General features: G+C 40.1%; 2 protein-coding genes across 8 annotated transcripts; one reads left to right on the forward strand and one right to left on the reverse strand.

Moving 5' to 3' along the window:
• The first annotated feature begins 757 nt into the window (after positions 1 to 757).
• Positions 758 to 8,609, forward strand: LOC109901798 (uncharacterized protein PB18E9.04c). 2 transcript variants are annotated; one of them, XM_031788521.1, is made up of 8 exons: positions 758 to 914; positions 3,203 to 3,399; positions 3,913 to 3,980; positions 4,093 to 4,235; positions 4,386 to 5,362; positions 5,527 to 5,652; positions 7,114 to 7,180; positions 7,489 to 8,609. In XM_031788521.1, the coding sequence occupies exons 1-7, from the start codon at positions 863 to 865 to the stop codon at positions 7,171 to 7,173; spliced, it is 1,623 nt and encodes a 540-aa protein (XP_031644381.1). In that variant the 5' UTR covers positions 758 to 862; the 3' UTR covers positions 7,174 to 7,180; positions 7,489 to 8,609. The 2 variants fall into 2 exon arrangements, with proteins under 2 accessions (XP_031644381.1, XP_031644388.1); XM_031788528.1 differs by having other exon boundaries at positions 7,492 to 8,609.
• A 6,664-nt stretch (positions 8,610 to 15,273) lies between these two features.
• LOC109907870 (nucleoside diphosphate-linked moiety X motif 17-like) lies at positions 15,274 to 19,837 on the reverse strand. Of its 6 annotated transcripts, none has more exons than XM_031788538.1 (9): positions 19,703 to 19,824; positions 19,195 to 19,286; positions 17,453 to 17,544; positions 17,083 to 17,266; positions 16,963 to 16,988; positions 16,699 to 16,791; positions 16,407 to 16,505; positions 16,153 to 16,289; positions 15,274 to 15,964 (listed from the first exon to the last, which is right to left on the reverse strand). In XM_031788538.1, the coding sequence occupies exons 2-9, from the start codon at positions 19,211 to 19,213 to the stop codon at positions 15,793 to 15,795; spliced, it is 822 nt and encodes a 273-aa protein (XP_031644398.1). In that variant the 5' UTR covers positions 19,214 to 19,286; positions 19,703 to 19,824; the 3' UTR covers positions 15,274 to 15,792. The 6 variants fall into 6 exon arrangements, 5 of the variants coding, with proteins under 5 accessions (XP_031644398.1, XP_020361731.1, XP_020361747.1 ...); XM_020506142.2 differs by having other exon boundaries at positions 17,453 to 17,566; XR_004202834.1 differs by lacking the exon at positions 19,195 to 19,286 and having other exon boundaries at positions 19,703 to 19,837.
• Between the last annotated feature and the right edge of the window lie 233 nt (positions 19,838 to 20,070).

The following is a 20,070-nucleotide window of genomic DNA, read 5'->3' on the forward strand; positions in this document are numbered from 1 at the left end:
CAAGGTCCCACATACGGATAAGGGAAGTTGTGAATGATGTGCACAATCTTCCTTACGAAAAAATATTGGAGTCAGACTACAGGATAACTGCAGTACACTGCAGCATAACTGCAGTTAGAATAACTACTCCAAAATAACTTTTTTTTACTGCAGTCATTTTGCAGTGTAACTGCAGTACAGTATCTGCGTCCAAAATACCACAGTCGACAGCAGTTACTGCACTGTTACTGTAGTTTCAAAACGGACATATATATATATATATATATATATATTGCCGTTGTTCAATAGCCATTTCAATGAATGATACATACCCATTTATTCTGGAAAGATATAAATGATTTTAGTAAAATTTTTAGCACAAGACTAATCCTATCGTTTATCAAAATCAAAGGGTGGATTATGTTTGTGTTGTTATCTTTGCACACATCATGTCGACCTCATTGGCTTTCAGTCCTTGCCATTGCTCCATTTATGAATTTGAGAGGATTTTCCCTCAGTTTACTAAATAGTGGCTGGGTCAGGCTCTTGATTTTGCCTCGTGCCTTTTTGTGCCTTTCTTTTCTCAAAGGTTTAACAGCATCAAGGTGAAACTGATTAGTCCGACAATAAATCCTTCTGGCCACGGGGTGGCGTCATACACCACGAATGTCTATATTTGCGTTCTCTTCCAGCGCGCACACTCTAGGGTCCGCCCCGCGCCATATACCTGTCCTACCTGCACACTTATCTGGATGATACAATAACAGTTTCTTTCAGACATAAATCGTTTCTCATCAAGTAAGCAACCCGGCTAATTCCCAACGTCCACTGTGTATATTTGTATTTTATTTAAAAAAAAGTTAGTCTACCAGTTTGATACATCATGGAGAAAAGACCAATCAAATTTGGGATTATTCTTACTTTGGCTGTTTCAGGTATGACAGAAAACATCTATCTATCTATCTATCTATCTATCTATCTATCTATCTATCTATCTATCTATCTATCTATCTATCTATCTATCTATCTATCTATCTATCTATCTATCTATCTATCTATCTATCTATCTATCTATCTATCTATCTATCTATCTATCTATCTATCTATCTATCTATCTATCTATCTATCTATCTATCTATCTATCTATCTATCTATCTATCTATCTATCTATCTATCTATCTATCTATCTATCTATCTATCTATCTATCTATCTATCTATCTATCTATCTATCTATCTATCTATCTATCTATCATCTATCTATCTATCTATCTATCTATCTATCTATCTATCTATCTATCTATCTATCTATCTATCTATCTATCTATCTATCTATCTATCTATCTATCTATCTATCTATCTATCTATCTATCTATCTATCTATCTATCTATCTATCTATCTATCTATCTATCTATCTATCTATCTATCTATCTATCTATCTATCTATCTATCTATCTATCTATCTATCTATCTATCTATCTATCTATCTATCTATCTATCTATCTATCTATCTATCTATCTATCTATCTATCTATCTATCTATCTATCTATCTATCTATCTATCTATCTATCTATCTATCTATCTATCTATCTATCTATCTATCTATCTATCTATCTATCTATCTATCTATCTATCTATCTATCTATCTATCTATCTATCTATCTATCTATCTATCTATCTATCTATCTATCTATCTATCTATCTATCTATCTATCTATCTATCTATCTATCTATCTATCTATCTATCTATCTATCTATCTATCTATCTATCTATCTATCTATCTATCTATCTATCTATCTATCTATCTATCTATCTATCTATCTATCTATCTATCTATCTATCTATCTATCTATCTATCTATCTATCTATCTATCTATCTATCTATCTATCTATCTATCTATCTATCTATCTATCTATCTATCTATCTATCTATCTATCTATCTATCTATCTATCTATCTATCTATCTAATCTTCATGCATCTTCATTTATTGATTTTACTAAAATATGTAGACTATAACACATTTACACATGACATTTCTTTAGAGACTTCTGTTGTAGGGCAGTGATTCCCAACCAGGGGTACTAGGACCCCTGGAGGTAATCGGCCTATCCACAGAGGGTACTTGAGAAGACTCATGAGACCATAGGCCTACTGGTAAAATGCACATGAGGGGGTACTTCAGAGCAAAATTCTGTCGGTGAAACAGTAACCCAAAAAGGTTGGGGACCACTGTTTCATGGGAAGCATTGTTGTACTGTAACCTACACTTCTTAGACGTGGGAGTCAGATGGGGGTTCAATTGTTAATGTGACAATCAACAGGACCGAAAACATATGCTAAACAGGTCTGAAAAAATGATGGCAATCTCATGCATTACCTGAAGCCTGCTTTTATTCAGGCTATGATTGTAAACTGAGAATGGTGTTGCATCCCTCCATTAGAGTTCCAGACACTAGTAGAATCTATGCCAAGGTGCATTGAAGCTGTTCCTGCTCGTGGTGGCCCAAAACCCTATTAAGACACTTTATGTTGGTTTTTCCTTTATTTTGTCAGTTACCTGTATCTAAGTAAATCATACTTTGAGGTTTTACGGAGAGTAAAACCTTATCAGCACACAACCAGAATACCACTTTTTCATGATTCTCTTGTCCCCGGCTGCTCAGGAGCCTTTTTGATGACATTTTTCCCTGTTATTTTTTTTTAACTTTAAATTGCTTCCTCAGGTGCCTCAAGTGATATCAATACACTGGAGTTAAAACCCACATTGACAAGATTTTTAAATCTTAAAGCATCTATCATAATTTGTCATAATGTATAAAGTGTCTTCAGGGTTATGCAGTAGCAGAATAGTATTATAGATTTACAATCGACCCCACTCAATCAAATATTTGGGATAAGACAAAACCTTGGGATAAGACAAAACAACTTATTTCCCGCGCTGAGAAGACACATTTGCAAACTTTGTTTTGGATTAAATTAGTCTAAATAATGCATTATTGCATTGATTGAGGTCACAGATGGTGACTCCCCCCCCCCCTTTCAACTCAAAGTGTCTGTTTACAGATAATCATTTCCACGGTACAAGGCATCCTTTATTGGCTGTAATTGGCACTTCAATCAGTCAGTCTCTAAGGGTAATGGCAGTCATTTATTAAATGGCTGTGTAACAGTATTTCTGCTAATTTCAGAATTTCGGCTTGTTTTCCATTCACCCCTACAGCACTCCTTTTCTTTGAGGATGCTGTGCCTGTTTCCCATTTACGGAGGGCAACACCCAGCAGCAATGACGAGACCACTCCAGCTACGCTGTCCGCCTACTACATATGCGTCAGAATCACCAACCGGATTTACACTGAGTCACTCAATAATCAAAGCTCTAAGGAGTACAAACAGCTGAGGAAACAGGTGGAGCAGATGGTAAGAGTCTGTGTTTTTTTACTGCTCAAGTCAGTCCATAGAGCTTCAACTCATCACTCAGTCTATACCTCCAAAATAACTATTTGTCCTGGAGATACTTCATGCTTTCCAAGAAAATGGAAATGCTCCATGGCATTTCTATTGTTTTGGCCAAAAGTTCCATTGATGTCTTTACTGCATTTATACCAAGCAACCATTGTGTACCCATGAGTTTACCAGTCAAATTGCCAGAGTTAGATGTTCCTATTCACTCTTTTCTTTGTCACCAACATCATCAGCTCTCCAACACCTAGCAGTGAGCACTATTTTAGCAGTCAACAACAAAATGAGCCATCACTACTAGCTCACACTCCAGTTGACCCACTCCACTACACCATAGACAAGGATACTATAGACACCTCCCTTACAACCTGTTCCTCAATATTCAAACAAGTAAAGGTGTGAAGACATGCCTTGTAGGCCTGTAGGATAATATTAAAGTGCTCCTCTGATTGCTGTGTTTTTCTTTTTCAGGTGGATGACATCCACAGCCCTTTGCCAGCGTCTGACAAATATATGGGTGTATTTGATATAATCTTCAGGTGAGCTCTAATGTTGAATTTTAAATTCTGCCATTGAAAAAAAATAGCATTCTTAAGGACATTGACAATTATACGTTATAATTCTTTTTGACTGCTGGTCTCACTCTTGCAGTAATGGATCCGTCATTGCAAACTCGACAGTAATGTTTGGGACTACATTCATGATCACTCCAACTTTGGTTAAAAGTCTATTTTACACACATATCCAGTCAAATAAATCCAAAACCCTTGACCTGGACCGCGCCTATACTGAAGGTAAAGAAGATGGCAACCTTCTCTACTTCTGCTTTGTAGCAGCCTGATTCATTTGTAAAAAAAAACAAACAAACTGTGTTGTAAATAGCTTAAGAAACTGCTATTAATTCAAATAAAGCCGGAATCACAAATATGTTCTTTATTCCTTAGGTCAACATCCAATAAAAGCCACACTACCTCTTGTAGCACGTACCACAGCAACCGTAGCTGCCTTAGTTAGTATGGCTAGCCGTTCAGGAAGGGACGGGGATGTAACTACATCTACAGCAAATACTTCATCTGGCAACATCACAAGTAGTCAGACCCTCACAACCACCACCACTAGTCCTGACAAAAACAATATATTTAGCAGCATAACCACTCATATCCCTGAAGACCATAACAGTACAATTAGCAGCATTACCACCCCTAGTCCTGAAGACCATAACAGTACAATTAGCAACATAACCACCCCTAGTCCTGAAGACCATAACAGTACAATTAGCAGCATTACCACGCATATTCCTGACGACCATAACAGTACAATTAGCAACATAACCACCCCTAGTCCTGAAGACCATAACAGTACAATTAGCAACATAACCACCCCTAGTCCTGAAGACCATAACAGTACAATTAGCAACATAACCACCCCTAGTCCTGAAGACCATAACAGTACAATTAGCAACATAACCACCCCTAGTCCTGAAGAGCATAACATTACAATAAGCAACATAACCAACCCTGCTCCTGGAGACCATAACATTACAATTAGCAACATAACCAGCCCTATTCCTGGAGACCATAACAGTACAATTAGCAACACAACTAACCCTATTACCCCTAAAAATCCTCCCCAGACCATTAGCACGACTGTCTTTCATAAAACCGTTCTATCAACAACTACCTCGGGCCAATCTAACCCCCCAGTTGCCCCTACTGAGAGAGCAACAAGCAGGTATCAGGGTGCCACAGGCCAAACGACCAGTCATAAGAACCCAGAGAATACGGAGGCAACCCATAAGACCACAGAGCATGCTGCAGCTGTAGTTGCTGGGGGCGGAGAGGGAGTCCCAGGATGGGGGATCGCTCTATTGGTACTGGCTGCCCTGATCTTGTTAATCCTCCTTATTCTCCTAATACTGCTGGTGAGTACAAAAACAAACAGACACACAGATGTACACTATTTCTCCCGGAATGCATTGTAGACCTCCATTTTCTCAGAAACAGCCACAACCCTGCTTTAACAGTTACAGTATGTCATGCTAAGAAGGCCATTTTACTATGATTCTTGTCTTTTCTTGACCTTTAGCTAGTCTGGTTGTGCTGTAGGCAGAGATATGGAAGCTTCAGCCCATATAACCAGATCAACCACGGGGCAGACATCCAAATGTACTCCACACACAGCCGCTTCAACGTGCCCAACGGCAAGCCTAATGTAAGTCCTATTTCTTGGCAGAGGGGCCAGATAGACACACACACAGGCTCAGATTCTGTATTCAGCAGGTTGGCTATGGTTACTAAGACTGGCCGCTCTGCCTCAGTGTTAGATAGACGTCTCTTTGTGCGGTTCCGGCTTTGACCAGGGAAACCTGAGGCGTGGGAAACACTAGCCTTCCCCTCTACCCTCTCAGCCGAACTACCCCTGCAGCTTCCAGAGAGGGGTCCCAAGCCATACTCCTCCCCCCAAGCCACCTATTTTCATTGATGCACTAAGTTGCTTATCTCCGAAATCAAACCCCCACATAAGCAGATGTCCTTGGTAGACCAGACAACCAATTTAAAGCAATCATCTGTGAGCTGTGAGTTTATAGCTTTAATCCTGCCTTGGGTACGTATGAGGGATGATACCAAAGTTATCATCCAAGGACCTTCCTGTTTGGGGCATGTTACTCATCAATGTCACTATGAATGACTGGCAACAACATGATTTGACTGAAAAAAAGGCAGTGTTTAATCTGGACATCAAAAATATATATTTTCGATTGAGCTATGAAAGGGATGCTAAATACAAATGCCATGGAATCTACCAACGTCAGAGAGAGAGAGAAATCTCTCCCTTAACACCAAACAAAGAGACCATTGACTGTACTAATGAGACTTGCATGTTCGTCACACTGCATTGCACACCTCAAGCACACACACACCTGAGAGGTAGGGAAGTGAGGAGGGAATCTACTCAGGTTTTTTCTAGTGTTGATATGTAGTCATAGATATTTGTTTAGTTTTGGAAATGTACAGCTTGAGTTAGCTTACACTGTATATTGCTTATATTCAATCTACTGTATACGGATATTGTTGTGTGTTTGTGTTTATGCACTCCATATAATTGTGCTACATTTACGTAGATATATTTTAAAATTCTGTGTTGCTGCTAGCAGTGGTTTGAACATGTTTGTTATGTTGTTTTGGAAAGGGGACAGTGGAAGACATTGGAGGACTATTTGTTCACAGCCTCCAACTCTCCTTGATCAATTTATTGAGCATAGTCGTTCCACACTAGTCTGCCAACATTTGCTCCGAGACTGACTATCATATAATGAGAAGAGTGCCCCCTCTGTCACCTGTCTCTATGGCAACAGAGCAGTAGACAGACACATTGTAATGCACAACCACTCTGTTCTCTTTACATAACCTTCTCCTTCCAAAGCTCCTTTAATTGATGAATCACCGGTTTGATTTATAGTTGCAATTAAGCAGAGTGGATGTCTTTCAGGCTTAGTTAACTAAGGCTTTAAAACAGACGAACGTCTGCAAGATAAGCTAACATTACAGTTCTATACAACAGGTCAAAAACAGACTGCAAAATTCAGTTTTGCCTGATAAATGATATTGTGTGCAGTATCATCTTCACAGACTGTTTTACACCTTTGATGAGCTGATACTTTCTCTGATACAGGACGAAATGGGAGAACCATCGAAAAACCAAACAGGGATGTATGTGGTGAACGAGTACTGACACAAAGGTACAGTAGGTGACACACTTTCTGTATGCTAATGTACTTCAGTGGTACTGTCAGGTAGACAACAGAGGAAATGTAGTTTCATGTTTTCAATTCCAGGAGACAATCTCCCCTGAATGCTTTCTTTCCTTCCATACATCAGGGGGATGGGGTTCAATGGTTTGAATAGGTAGACTACTGATTATTGTAGATATAGGTGTGTAGAGACGTGTCAACATACTGAAGATACTGTATATATTTAATTCAAGTAATTTACTGTTTTTACAATATATTTTTTGTTGTTGTCCCTTCCCTACTTCTCTTTCATCCAGAAGCTCCAGTCAATTGGGTAAGAAGACCATCTGAAATGGCCGTATGAAGTAATATGCATGGGAGCAATGACAATTCTGTACAAATGGTTCAATTATCTCTGAAGTATCTGAATGAAGATCATGGCATTGGCTCACTGATTGTCATTTCAACCTGTATTTATTCAAATCACATTTATAAAGCCCTTTTTACATCAGCCGATGTCACAAAGTGCTATACAGAAACCCAGCCTAAAACCCCAAGCAGCAAGCAATGCAGATGTCCTAATGTTATTTTATTCCTAATGCTTTTACCAGTGGAGGCTGCTGAGAGGAGGACAGCTCATAATAATAGTTGGAATGGAGTCAATGTAATGGTATCAAACACATAAACACCTGGTTTCCATGTAGTTGCTACCATTCCATTCTATTATTCTGTACGTAAATCCGAGACACTCCATTTAGTATATGTTACTCCTCCCTGACCAACCTCCCTACTTTAGTTTCTGTCTAAAGTAACTAGGCCATTAAAAGGTATTATGTGTCTTCACGTGCTCAGAAATACGTAAAGTATGTTTTGAATGGCTCTGAGGTCAGGCTGGCCATTTTGGCTTCATTGTGGCAATAATTTGAGTTGTATTTTCAGTCTTTACTGAAGGCAAGCTTAACCTTGGTATATAAAAAAAAGAAAGCTGATCCTAGATCAGTAAATGGGATCAACATATGTATCCTGCAATGAACATGTAAGAAGAATGAGTCGGGGTGCAAATGCCCAATCAGGTACAGTTAACAAGAAGTTCATTGTTTTCAAAGACTATAAATCAAACCTTTTGACTTGGGCTGAGAGATCCCGATGTAATTCCCTACCGCTGGATAAGACATGCTTTGAGATAGGATGCTAGCATGCCAAATAGTTAACTATTCCACAAACACAACCCAGTGAGTTAAACACCAATGTGATGTATATTTGACAATCTGATTAAATAAATCCACCATTATTAATCAAATCTGTGAGATGTAACTATCTGTAGACATTTGAAGTGACCGTGCATTGACGCTTTAAACTTTGCATAAAAATACATCTAAATCATTTTTAGATTAAATATTTTGTAAATAATAAAGTGTCAGTTAGATTTTTATGGGCAGAAGTAGTTTGGATGCGTTCATGGTTTGTAAAAGAGTTGGATGATTCTGTTCATCAGGAGAACTGAAGCTAGGGCAGAACAGACATGCCTCTGTTTGTATCTAAGCCTGCCCTCATCCCCTGGCTTTTCTTTCTTTTATTCTTTGTGTGAAAAGAACAATTAAATAGCTATCTAGATAACGTGCGTTATAGTTAGGCTGGGTGTGGCGGTGTGATAATGAATAAGGTATTGTATTAAATTACGAAATGAGTCCGACTCCATAAAATTATGAATTACTCAAACGTTGTCCATTATATGCAAGTCGGTGTGTATTAAAAAGGCAACACCTTTTTCTACTATTTGGGCAAGGTTTAACATAAATATTTGACATATAGATGTCCTGGAAACAGACACATAACATTCATGATAACCAGCTACCAAGTGACATTGAGAATTGAACGCTTACATTTTTCAAGGTGTGCAGTACAAATCTCATTCTTATCCAAAATGCATGAGGTGTTTATGTCCATTCCTCTCCATATCCCCTACCTTTGTAGTCTGTATTAGATATGTCTTTCTGCAGTTGCATTGTGTAATTTCCCAGGAAAACATCACAGTGGTTGCTGTTACTAATACTGTTCAGCAGGAAGATAATCAATCAGAGAGAAACTTTCAACCAAAACAAATAAGATCAGTTCTTATTGTTTCTGACACACTGAGGTCATTGTTTGATTATGACCTCAGAAACAATATGATTTATCGCTTGGCAGGGCTTAAAAATCTATCAACCAAAAGGGCGAAGTCAGAATGCAATCTCAAGTCATTTGCTAACAGTGTAACCAAACATTACTCAAGCATGTACAGTGCCTTGCGAAAGTATTCGGCCCCCTTGAACTTTGCGACCTTTTGCCACATTTCAGGCTTCAAACATAAAGATATAAAACTGTATTTCTTTGTGAAGAATCAACAACAAGTGGGACACAATCATGAAGTGGAACGACATTTATTGGATATTTCAAACTTTTTTAACAAATCAAAAACTGAAAAATTGGGCGTGCAAAATTATTCAGCCCCTTTACTTTCAGTGCAGCAAACTCTCTCCAGAAGTTCAGTGAGGATCTCTGAATGATCCAATGTTGACCTAAATGACTAATGATGATAAATACAATCCACCTGTGTGTAATCAAGTCTCCGTATAAATGCACCTGCACTGTGATAGTCTCAGAGGTCCGTTAAAAGCGCAGAGAGCATCATGAAGAACAAGGAACACACCAGGCAGGTCCGAGATACTGTTGTGAAGAAGTTTAAAGCCGGATTTGGATACAAAAAGATTTCCCAAGCTTTAAACATCCCAAGGAGCACTGTGCAAGCGATAATACTGAAATGGAAGGAGTATCAGACCACTGCAAATCTACCAAGACCTGGCCGTCCCTCTAAACTTTCAGCTCATACAAGGAGAAGACTGATCAGAGATGCAGCCAAGAGGCCCATGATCACTCTGGATGAACTGCAGAGATCTACAGCTGAGGTGGGAGACTCTGTCCATAGGACAACAATCAGTCGTATATTGCATAAATCTGGCCTTTATGGAAGAGTGGCAAGAAGAAAGCCATTTCTTAATGATATCCTTAAAAAGTGTTGTTTAAAGTTTGCCACAAGCCACCTGGGAGACACACCAAACATGTGGAAGAAGGTGCTCTGGTCAGATGAAACCAAAATTGAACTTTTTGGCAACAATGCAAAACGTTATGTTTGGCGTAAAAGCAACACAGCTCATCACCCTGAACACACCATCCCCACTGTCAAACATGGTGGTGGCAGCATCATGGTTTGGGCCTGCTTTTCTTCAGCAGGGACAGGGAAGATGGTTAAAAATGATGGGAAGATGGATGGAGCCAAATACAGGACCATTCTGGAAGAAAACCTGATGGAGTCTGCAAAAGACCTGAGAATGGGATGGAGATTTGTCTTCCAACAAGACAATGATCCAAAACATAAAGCAAAATCTACAATGGAATGGTTCAAAAATAAACATATCCAGGTGTTAGAATGGCCAAGTCAAAGTCCAGACCTGAATCCAATCGAGAATCTGTGGAAAGAACTGAAAACTGCTGTTCACAAATGCTCTCCATCCAACCTCACTGAGCTCGAGCTGTTTTGCAAGGAGGAATGGGAAACAATTTCAGTCTCTCGATGTGCAAAACTGATAGAGACATACCCCAAGCGACTTACAGCTGTAATCGCAGCAAAAGGTGGTGCTACAAAGTATTAACTTAAGGGGGCTGAATAATTTTGCATGCCCAATTCTTCAGTTTTTGATTTGTTAAAAAAGTTTTAAATATCCAATAAATGTCGTTCCACTTCATGATTGTGTCCCACTTGTTGTTGATTCTTCACAAAAAAATACAGTTTTATATCTTTATGTTTGAAGCCTGAAATGTGGCAAAAGGTCGCAAAGTTCAAGGGGGCCGAATACTTTCGCAAGGCACTGTAGATGTACATACTAATAGAACCATACACCCATGCAAGGCTTCTTTACCCAACAGAGTCAACCTATTCAAATAAACTCAGCAAAAAAAGAAGCGTCCTCTCACTGTCAACTGCGTTTATTTTCAGCAAACTTAACATGTGTAAATATTTGTATGGACATAACAAGATTCAACAACTGAGACATAAACTGAACATGTTCCACAGACATGTGACTAACAGAAATTGAATAATGTGTCCCTGAACAAAGGGGGGGTCAAAATCAAAAGTAACAGTCAGTATCTGGTGTTGCCACCAGCTGCATTAAGTACTGCAGTGCATCTCATCCTCATGGACTGACCAGATTTGCCAGTTCTGTGAGATGTTACCCACTCTTCTACCAAGGCACCTGCAAGTTCCTGGACATTTCTGGGGGGAATGGCCCTAGCCCTCACCCTCCGATCCAACAGGTCCCAGACATGCTCAATGGGATTGAGATTCAGGCTCTTTGCTGGCCATGGCAGAACACCGACATTCCTGTCTTGCAGAAAATCACGCACAGAACGAGCAGTATGGCTGGTGGCATTGTCATGCTGGAGGGTCATGTCAGGATGAACCTGCAGGAAGGGTACCACATGAGGAAGGAGGATGTCTTCCCTGTAACGCACAACGTTGAGATTGCCTGCAATGACAACAAGCTCAGTCCGATGATGCTGTGACACACCGCCCCAGACCATGACAGACCCTTCACCTCCAAATCGATCCCGCTCCAGAGTACAGGCCTCGATGATAAACACGAATCCGACCATCACCTCTGGTGAGACAAAACAGCGACTCGTCAGTGAAGAGCACTTTTTGCCAGTCCTGTCTGGTCCAGTGACGGTGGGTTTGCGCCCAAAGGCGACGTTGTTGCTGGTGATGTCTGGTGAGGACCTGCCTTACAACAGGCCTACAAGCCCTCAGTCCAGCCTCTCTCAGGCTATTGCGGACAGTCTGAGCACTGATGGAGGGATTGTGCATTCCTGGTGTAACTTGGGCAGATGTTTTTGCCATCCTGTACCTGTTCCGCAAGTGTGATGTTCGGATGTACCAATCCTGTGCAGGTGTTACACATGGTCTGCCACTACGAGGACGATCAGCTGTTCGCGCTGTCTTAGGCGTCTCACAGTACGGACATTGCAATTTATTGCCCTTGCCACATCTGCAGTCCTCATGCCTCCCTGTAAACATGCCTATGGCACGTTCACGAAGATGAGCAGGGACCCTGGGAATCTTGCTTTTGGTGTTTTTCAGAGTCAGTAGAAAGGCCTCTTTAGTGTCCTAAATTTTCATAACAGACCTTAATTGCCTACCGTCTGTAAGCTGTTAGTGTCTTAATGACCATTCCACAGGTGCATGTTCATTAATGGTTTATGTTTCATTGAACAAGCATGGGAAACAGTGTTTAAACCCTTTACAATGAAGAATGAAGTTTTTACAAATTATCTTTGAAAGACAGGGTCCTGAAAAAGGGACGTTTCTTTTGTTGCTGAGTTTAATACCATCAAGAGGATAAGTCAATGTCTTTGCATTTGGGCCAATATGACAAAAGTTGTCTGTCAATTGTCTATGGCAAAAGGTATAATCCACATATGAAGGTATGCAGACACAAATACCTTAGTGGTAATGAATAAGTCCCCGAGTCACTCTCATGTAACTTACAAACAAATCAGACAAGTGACACACTATGATGATAAGACAAATCTAGAAAATATAACCTATACAGTAATATGACATCACCAATACAGACAATATGCTGGCAAGGAAATGTGGCATCAAGACCTGATTATACCTTGAATGCCCTGCCACATATTTGCCCACTGATATTGGCACAGAGGGTGTGGTGCTCCTAATACTAACAGCAGGTCCGATTACCTCTGCATGGTAAAAGCCAGGACAGTTCTGGGAAAATGGGATAGTTCAGGATCTGATGAAGATTATTCTCCAACTCTTTCCACCTGAATGTTATTCCTAGTGACAATAAAATGTAATGACTTATAATGAATTAGAGAAATCCAACACTTCCAATCTTTTCACTGTGGATTTTGACTTGTTGATGTGAATTGTGTCCCTAAATTAACGCACAAATTTAGTTCATTAGTTACTGTAGAAAACCATTTTAAAACAGTTTTACATTTCATTATTATCCCCCCCATTTAACATTCAAGATTTATCTTTGAAATTGGCCGATTTGCATTCAAATGTCAGGCATTGCTTCAGATCAACCATGAGATTGCAACACTGTAACAGTAGGTGTTAAATTATACATAAACAGCTGACACACAAAGGCTGCTTTACAAAGACAGCCCAATTTTGATTATTTTTTCTAGAGGTCGTCCGATTAATCGGAATGGCCGATTAATTTGGGCCGACTTCCAAGTTTCGTAACAATCGGAAATCGGTATTTTTGGACGCCAATTTTTTTTTTTTACAACTTTATTTAAGAGGCAAGTCAGTTAATTAAGAACACATTCTTATTTTCAATTACGGCCTAGGAATGGTGGGAGATTTTTACCTTGTCAGCTCAGGGATTCAATCTTGCAACCTTACGGTTAACTAGTCCAACGCTCTAACCACCTGCCTCAGGTTCAGCCTGCCTGTTACGCGAATGCAGTAAGAAGCCAAGGTAAGTTGCTAGCTAGCATTAAACTTATCTTATAAAAAACAATCAATCATAATCACTAGTTAACTACACATGGTTGATGATATTACTAGTTTATCTAGCGTGTCCTGCGTTGCATTTAATCGATGCGGTGCGCATTCGCAAAAAAATAATAAACGTTTTGTTTTTTCGAAATGATAGTTTCCGGATTCGACCATATTAATGACCGAAGGCTCGTATTTCTGTGTGTTATAGTGTTATAATTAAGTCTATGATTTGATAGAGCAGTCTGACTGAGCGATGGTAGGCACCAGCAGGCTCGTAAGCATTCATTCAAACAGCACTTTCGTGCGTTTTGCCAGCAGCTCTTCGCAATACTTCAAGCATTGCGCTGTTTATGACTTCAAGCCTATCAACTCCCGGGATTAGGCTGGTGTAACCGATGTGAAATGGCTAGCTAGTTAGCAGGGTGCGCGCGCTAATAGTGTTTCAAACTTCACTGGCTCTGAGACTTGGAGTAGTTATTCCCCTTGCTCTGCATGGGTAACGCTGCTTCGAGAGTGGCTGTTGTCGATGTGTTCCTGGTTCAAGCCCAGGTAGCGGCGAGGAGAGGGATGTTACACTGGCAATACTAAAGTGCCTATAAGAACATCCAATAGTGAAAGGTATATGAAATACAAATCGTATAGAGAGAAATAGTCCTATCATTCATATAATAACTACAACCTAAAACTTCTTACCTGGGAATATTGAAGACTCATGTTAAAAGGAACCACCAGCTTTCATATGTTCTCATATTCTGAGCAAGGAACTTAAACGTTAGCTTTCTTACATGGCACATATGGCACTTTTACTTTCTTCTCCAACACTTTGTTTTTGCATTATTTAAACCAAATTGAACATGTTTCATTATTTATTTGAGGCTAAATTGATTTTATTGATGTATTATATTAAGTTAAAATAAGTGTTTATTCAGTATTGTTGTAATTGTCCTTATTACAAATAAATTCTAAAAACAATCGGCCGATTAATCGGTATCGGCTTTTTTGGGGCCTCCAATAATCGGTATCGGCGTTGAAGAATCATAATCGGTAGACCTCTAATTTTTTCCCACTAATTGGTCTTTGGAACAATCAGATCAGCTCTGCTAAAGATCTGATGTGATTGGTCAAAAGACCAATTACTGGGAAAAATATAAAAATTGGGCTGCCTGTCTAAATGCAGCCAAATAACAAAGTAAGGATATTTCCCAGTAGTTTATCCATGGGTGAGGTTGCCATGATGTACAGTATATTAATCTGGGTGTTGGTGAGAAAAGAGGTTTCGTTATATGACACAAAGACACACACCTTCCACTCATGGCATATAAAAATGTAGTCTTTAAATGTGAATTATTAAATCACTGCAAACATCCAATATTTACTATCTTCAGTTGAAAGTACAACACAATAATTACAATGAAGACCTAACCTAACTAACTTGAGACCTAACTTCTGTCTGAGTATAGTAAAAACATTTTTTAAATAATAATAGTAAATATGCTGGTTGAGAAAAATAATTTCATTTAGAAAAATAAAATATTTTTATACATTTTTATTTAACCAGGCGAGTCAGTTAATAAGAACACATTCTTATTTACAAGTCTAGATAATTATGTAAACTTAAATCAGAATTCTGATGTTTCACACTAGTCTCCAAATGTGAAATCACTGTGTAGGCTATGCATTGCCATCTTGTGGCTTGAAGGCGCAAATGGAATATAATGATCATAAAAGCATCTGCAGTATAAATCCACTTTGTTCATAACATTTCATCACTAACAACACCCTTGCAATAAAAACTGTTCTTACACACAACACAATTGATAGCTCATGCAAAGCCCTCAAACAGCCATATAAGACTTGTAGGTGTTGCTGCTGATATTAAAGGGATAGTTCACCCAAAGTTCATTATTGGTTAATACATACAAGATTTTTTTGAAAGATGATAGTTCACTTTAGGTGACCATCACCGGTTAAGGCAAACTCCTTGAAGTGATGTCATCCTCCAGGAAGTCACTTCATCACAGGGCTAGACATCCAGGTTTAGGGAGGACAGTTAACATCGGGTTCCCTGTCCCTCCAGGTTCTTAAGCCAGAGCTCCAGGGCGTATTTGGTACCAGTGCTAACCCGCTCCACATCCTCTCCACTATTCGGGGCCCGGTTACACAAAACAGACAATGGCAAATCTGACTCACTGAGCACACCTTCCGGAGAGACCTCCGATACACTGGAGAACCAACGCCACAGAAACAAAATGGTAACATTGTTAAGAGGAAACCAATTAAATAATTAATGTCAGAGGAAATTAGCCCAGTAAAACTTTTTTTCACAAATACTTGTCAATGGTACAGTATATAATCTATATTTTTATGTCTGTTTATGTTTTGAGTACATTACTTTGTGGATGTGATGTACCTTATGGTTGGAGCCACGCCCTCCAGCGGTGTCACAGAACCCTCCTGTCCGTCCACGGCGGATACGATGGCCTTGACCAGCGAGGCGTCCACCCACAGACAGCCACTGACCTCAGCGGGCTCGGGGTGCAGAGAGGCCTAGAATAAAGATGGTCTTTAGTGAGTCAGAGGCATTCTCTTTGATTTGGTTTTGTGTGCCTTTAATGATAACACCAGACAGACAGAGACCAACAGGACAGTCAGGCAGACAGACACCTGGAGCTGCTGGTGTGTGAGGGAGGTGTTTAGGAGCATGTAGGTGACCACATGGTGCCTCTGTGGCATCCCTCTGCTCAGCATGGGCGGGAAAACTGACTGTGAAGAGAAACAGAACAAACATTTGAGCCAACATGAGCAAACAGGACTGTCAGACAAATCAGAATTGATCAAATGTCTGTGAAATTGTGGCCAGTAGGTTTTTTCTAATATATTTACATATGATGATTATTATTTACAAAACTATTCCCTGGGCCTAGAAATGTGATGTGTAGTGGCAGTGATTTCCCACCTCCCAGAGCCCCAGCAGCTGAGCTGAGACGTCTCCAGGGTCCAGCTTCAGTCCTGTCTCCTCCCTCAGCTCCCTCAGCCCAGCATCCAGGAGCTGACAAACAAGAGAGATATGAGGCAAACACACACACGAAGCTTGATTGAGCTAAAAGGGAATTGACCACAAAGACCATGAGGGGGGTTGAAACCACAGGCAAATACACTTATAAGGAATAATCTCATTTATCTTCCACTGTTTAATAGCTATTGCAACTAGAAACGTTACCCTCTCATCCAGTTCCACATGGCCACCTGATAAAAAAAAAGTAAATTGGGTTACCCAAAGTGTCTTCCTATGGAATGCCATTTCATTTTGAAAGGTTACTTCTGCAGAATGATGCCATACCTGGTGGAACCCACACATTGGGGAAAATGCGGAGACTGGACGCCCGTCGAGTTAACAACACCTTCTGATTGGCTGACTGCAGAAGAATAGCAACCCCCACGTCCACTCCGCGGCTCTGAACATCCAATGGGATTGCAGCTGCCTCTGCGACAGACAGATACTTGAAGGGGCAAAAGGTTGCCCTCTGAGAAAAGACAAATATCAACCAAATAAACTCAAACATTTTCCATTACACTTTTTTCAGTCAACCAACAATAATTTCTATGGGATACACAAAACAACTGTCTGAGGTATGGAAATGTGGCCACAACTGATAAAACAATTAAACCTATCCGTTTATTAAATTGAATGTGTTTCATTGAGACATTACCTTCAGCGGAATTCCTCTCCCCTTCTCGCACTCACACAGTGTAAATCGATTGTTCTCCAAAGAACACTTCACCTCCACCTCATCAAGAGTCTCTGTAAAATGACCTGTTATGCTCTAACAGAAAATGAAGTGGTACATTTAAAAATAAAAAAAGTTTAACTGTTGCACAATTCACCTCATATAACCTTTGAAGTATCGGCAACTACAAAAATAAAGGCTAACCATCTAGCTAAATTACTTTATTTCAATGTATTTTGGAAGGGAAAATACTGGGCCTGCAATGGGTCCATTCAGCCATTGTTTCTTTTGGTTATCAATATATAAATCCTGATTATGGATGGAAATCTCTAGCCCATAAATTAAGGAAATATACACTATATATACAAAGGTATGTGGACACCCCTTCAAATTAGTGGATTCAGCTATTTCAGCCACACCTGTTGCTGACAGGTGTATAAAATCAAGCACACAATCCCCATAGAGAAACATTGTCAGTAGAATGGCCTTACTGAAGAGTTCAGTGACTTTCAACGTAGCACCGTCATACGATGCCATCATTCCAAGTCAGTTCGTCAAATTTCTGCCCTGCTAGAGCTCAACTATAGGTCAACTATAACTGCTGTTATTGTGAAGTAGGAGAAACTACAGCTCAGACGCAAAGTGGTAGGCCATACAAGCTCACAGAACGGAACCGCCGAGTGCTGAAGCACGTAGTGCGTAAAAATCGTCTGTACTACGTTGCAACACTACCGAGTTCCAAACTGCCTCTGGAAGCAACGACAGATGTCAGAATAACTGTTCGCCAGGAGCTTCATGAAATGGGCTTCCATGGCCGAGCAACCGCACATACACCTAAAATCACCAAGCATCGGCTGGAGTGGTGTAAAGCTTGCCACCATTGAAAAAACATTCTCTGGAGTGATGAATCACGCTTCACCATCTGGCAGTCCGACAGACAAATCTGGGTTTGGCGGACGCCAGATGAACGCTACCTGCCCCAAAGCATAGTGCCAACTGTAAAGTTTGGTGGAGGAGGAATAATGGTCTGGGGCTGTTTTTAAATGGTTGGGGCTAGGCCCCTTAGTTCCAGTGAATGGAAATCTTACCGCTACAGCGTACAAAGACATTCCATGCGATTCTGTGCTTTCAACTGTGGAAACAGTTTGGGGAAGGCCCTTTCCTGTTTCAGCATAACAATGGCCCCGTGCAGAAAGGGAGGTCCATTTGTTGAGATTGGTGTGGAAGAACTTGACTGGCCAGCAGAGCCCTGATCTAAACCTCATCGAACACCTTTGGGATGAATTGGAACGCCAACTGCGAGCCAGGCCTTATCGCCCAACATCAGTGTCTGACCTCACTAATGCTCGAGGCTGAATGGAAGCAAGCTCCGCAGCAAGGTTTCAACAGCTAGTGGAAAGCCTTCCTAGAAGAATGGAGGCTGTTATTGCAGCAAAGGGGGGGGGGGGGGGGGGGGGGGGGCAAACTCCATATTAATGCCCATGATTTTGGAAATAGATGTTCGACATGAAGTTGTCCACATACTTCTGGTCACGTAGTGTATATGTACAGTATAATTTTTTTCTTTAACCTTACATTTAAGTTGGGTGACCTACCCCTTTAAAATGGTACTACAGTAAAACCAAACACTGCCATAGCGCCCACCTCGTTTTCAAAAATTACACGTGACACTGGCATCTGGCTTGTTGAAGTGACAAGCAAAAATGCACATGCACACAACTGACCTGTGCAAAACGGGCACATTGCGGTGCGACATTATTCTTCGACAGATGAACCAGTATTTTCGTGACTTTTTCCATGGTTGTAAATTATTCTCCTTATTGATAGATACAGTAGTTTAATGCAGGTGACAGATAGCTAGCAACGATAGCTAGCCTAATTTACAAAACAATGTGTAAAATAATCCTGCGAGCGATAACAAATCAGATTTCTGATAGCAAAATAAGAATGGCAATGCTAGCTAATATTACCACATTTCACATTTGTTCAAATGAGCACTAGTAGCGCAATTGACAACCAAGCTAACTCTATAGATAGCCGTTATTATTATGATCAATTCCCAAGCTGTATTTTGCTAACTAGCTATCAATCTATCTAGTGGGCTCCTGCCTTGTTAGCTAGGTCGATGGTTCATGCAACAAAATTGTTTCCTGCCCACTGATCTTAGCTTCTATGGCTGGCTGTCATGTCCAAGGAATATAAACACAAATGTACACGTAGCTAACTACCTACATTCATTGGCTACATTGGTATCACATGCTCTTCTTCTTCTTCTTCTTCTTCTTCTTCTTCTTCTTCTTCTTCTTCTTCTTCTTCTTCTTCTTCTTCTTCTTCGTCTTCTTCGTCTTCTTCGTCGTCTTCTTCTTCGGTTTATATATGGCGGTTGGCAACTAACTTTAATGTGCTTTACCGCCACGAACTGGACTGGAGTGTGGACCAGGTCTAAAAACTTTAAATCCTACCCACTATTCTCGTCTCCTGAAATTTCCACCCCAAAACCATCTTTTGTTATTTTTTTCATTAGTCCATTGTTGATATCAAAAGGTGTTGCATTGTCAGCAATAAGGTTTTCAAGATATACAGTATAACTTTCACAATAC

This window comes from Oncorhynchus kisutch, linkage group LG2 (genome assembly GCF_002021735.2).
Source record: "Oncorhynchus kisutch isolate 150728-3 linkage group LG2, Okis_V2, whole genome shotgun sequence".
Classification (NCBI taxonomy): domain Eukaryota; kingdom Metazoa; phylum Chordata; class Actinopteri; order Salmoniformes; family Salmonidae; genus Oncorhynchus; species Oncorhynchus kisutch.

Bases quoted from the DNA above. Each gene is read 5' to 3' on its own strand.
- LOC109907870 (XM_020506142.2), bottom strand. From the start codon at position 19,269: ATGGAAAAAGTCACGAAAATACTGGTTCATCTGTCGAAGAATAATGTC. The intron at 17,567-19,194 runs GTCAGTTGTGTG...ATTTTCTGTTAG, and splicing joins AATGTGCCCGTTTTGCACAG to AGCATAACAGGTCATTTTAC. The intron at 15,965-16,152 runs GTACATCACATC...TTGGTTCTCCAG, and splicing joins GGCGTGGCTCCAACCATAAG to TGTATCGGAGGTCTCTCCGG.
- LOC109901798 (XM_031788521.1), top strand. From the start codon at position 863: ATGGAGAAAAGACCAATCAAATTTGGGATTATTCTTACTTTGGCTGTT. The intron at 3,981-4,092 runs GTGAGCTCTAAT...TCACTCTTGCAG, and splicing joins GTATTTGATATAATCTTCAG to TAATGGATCCGTCATTGCAA. The intron at 5,363-5,526 runs GTGAGTACAAAA...CTTGACCTTTAG, and splicing joins TTATTCTCCTAATACTGCTG to CTAGTCTGGTTGTGCTGTAG.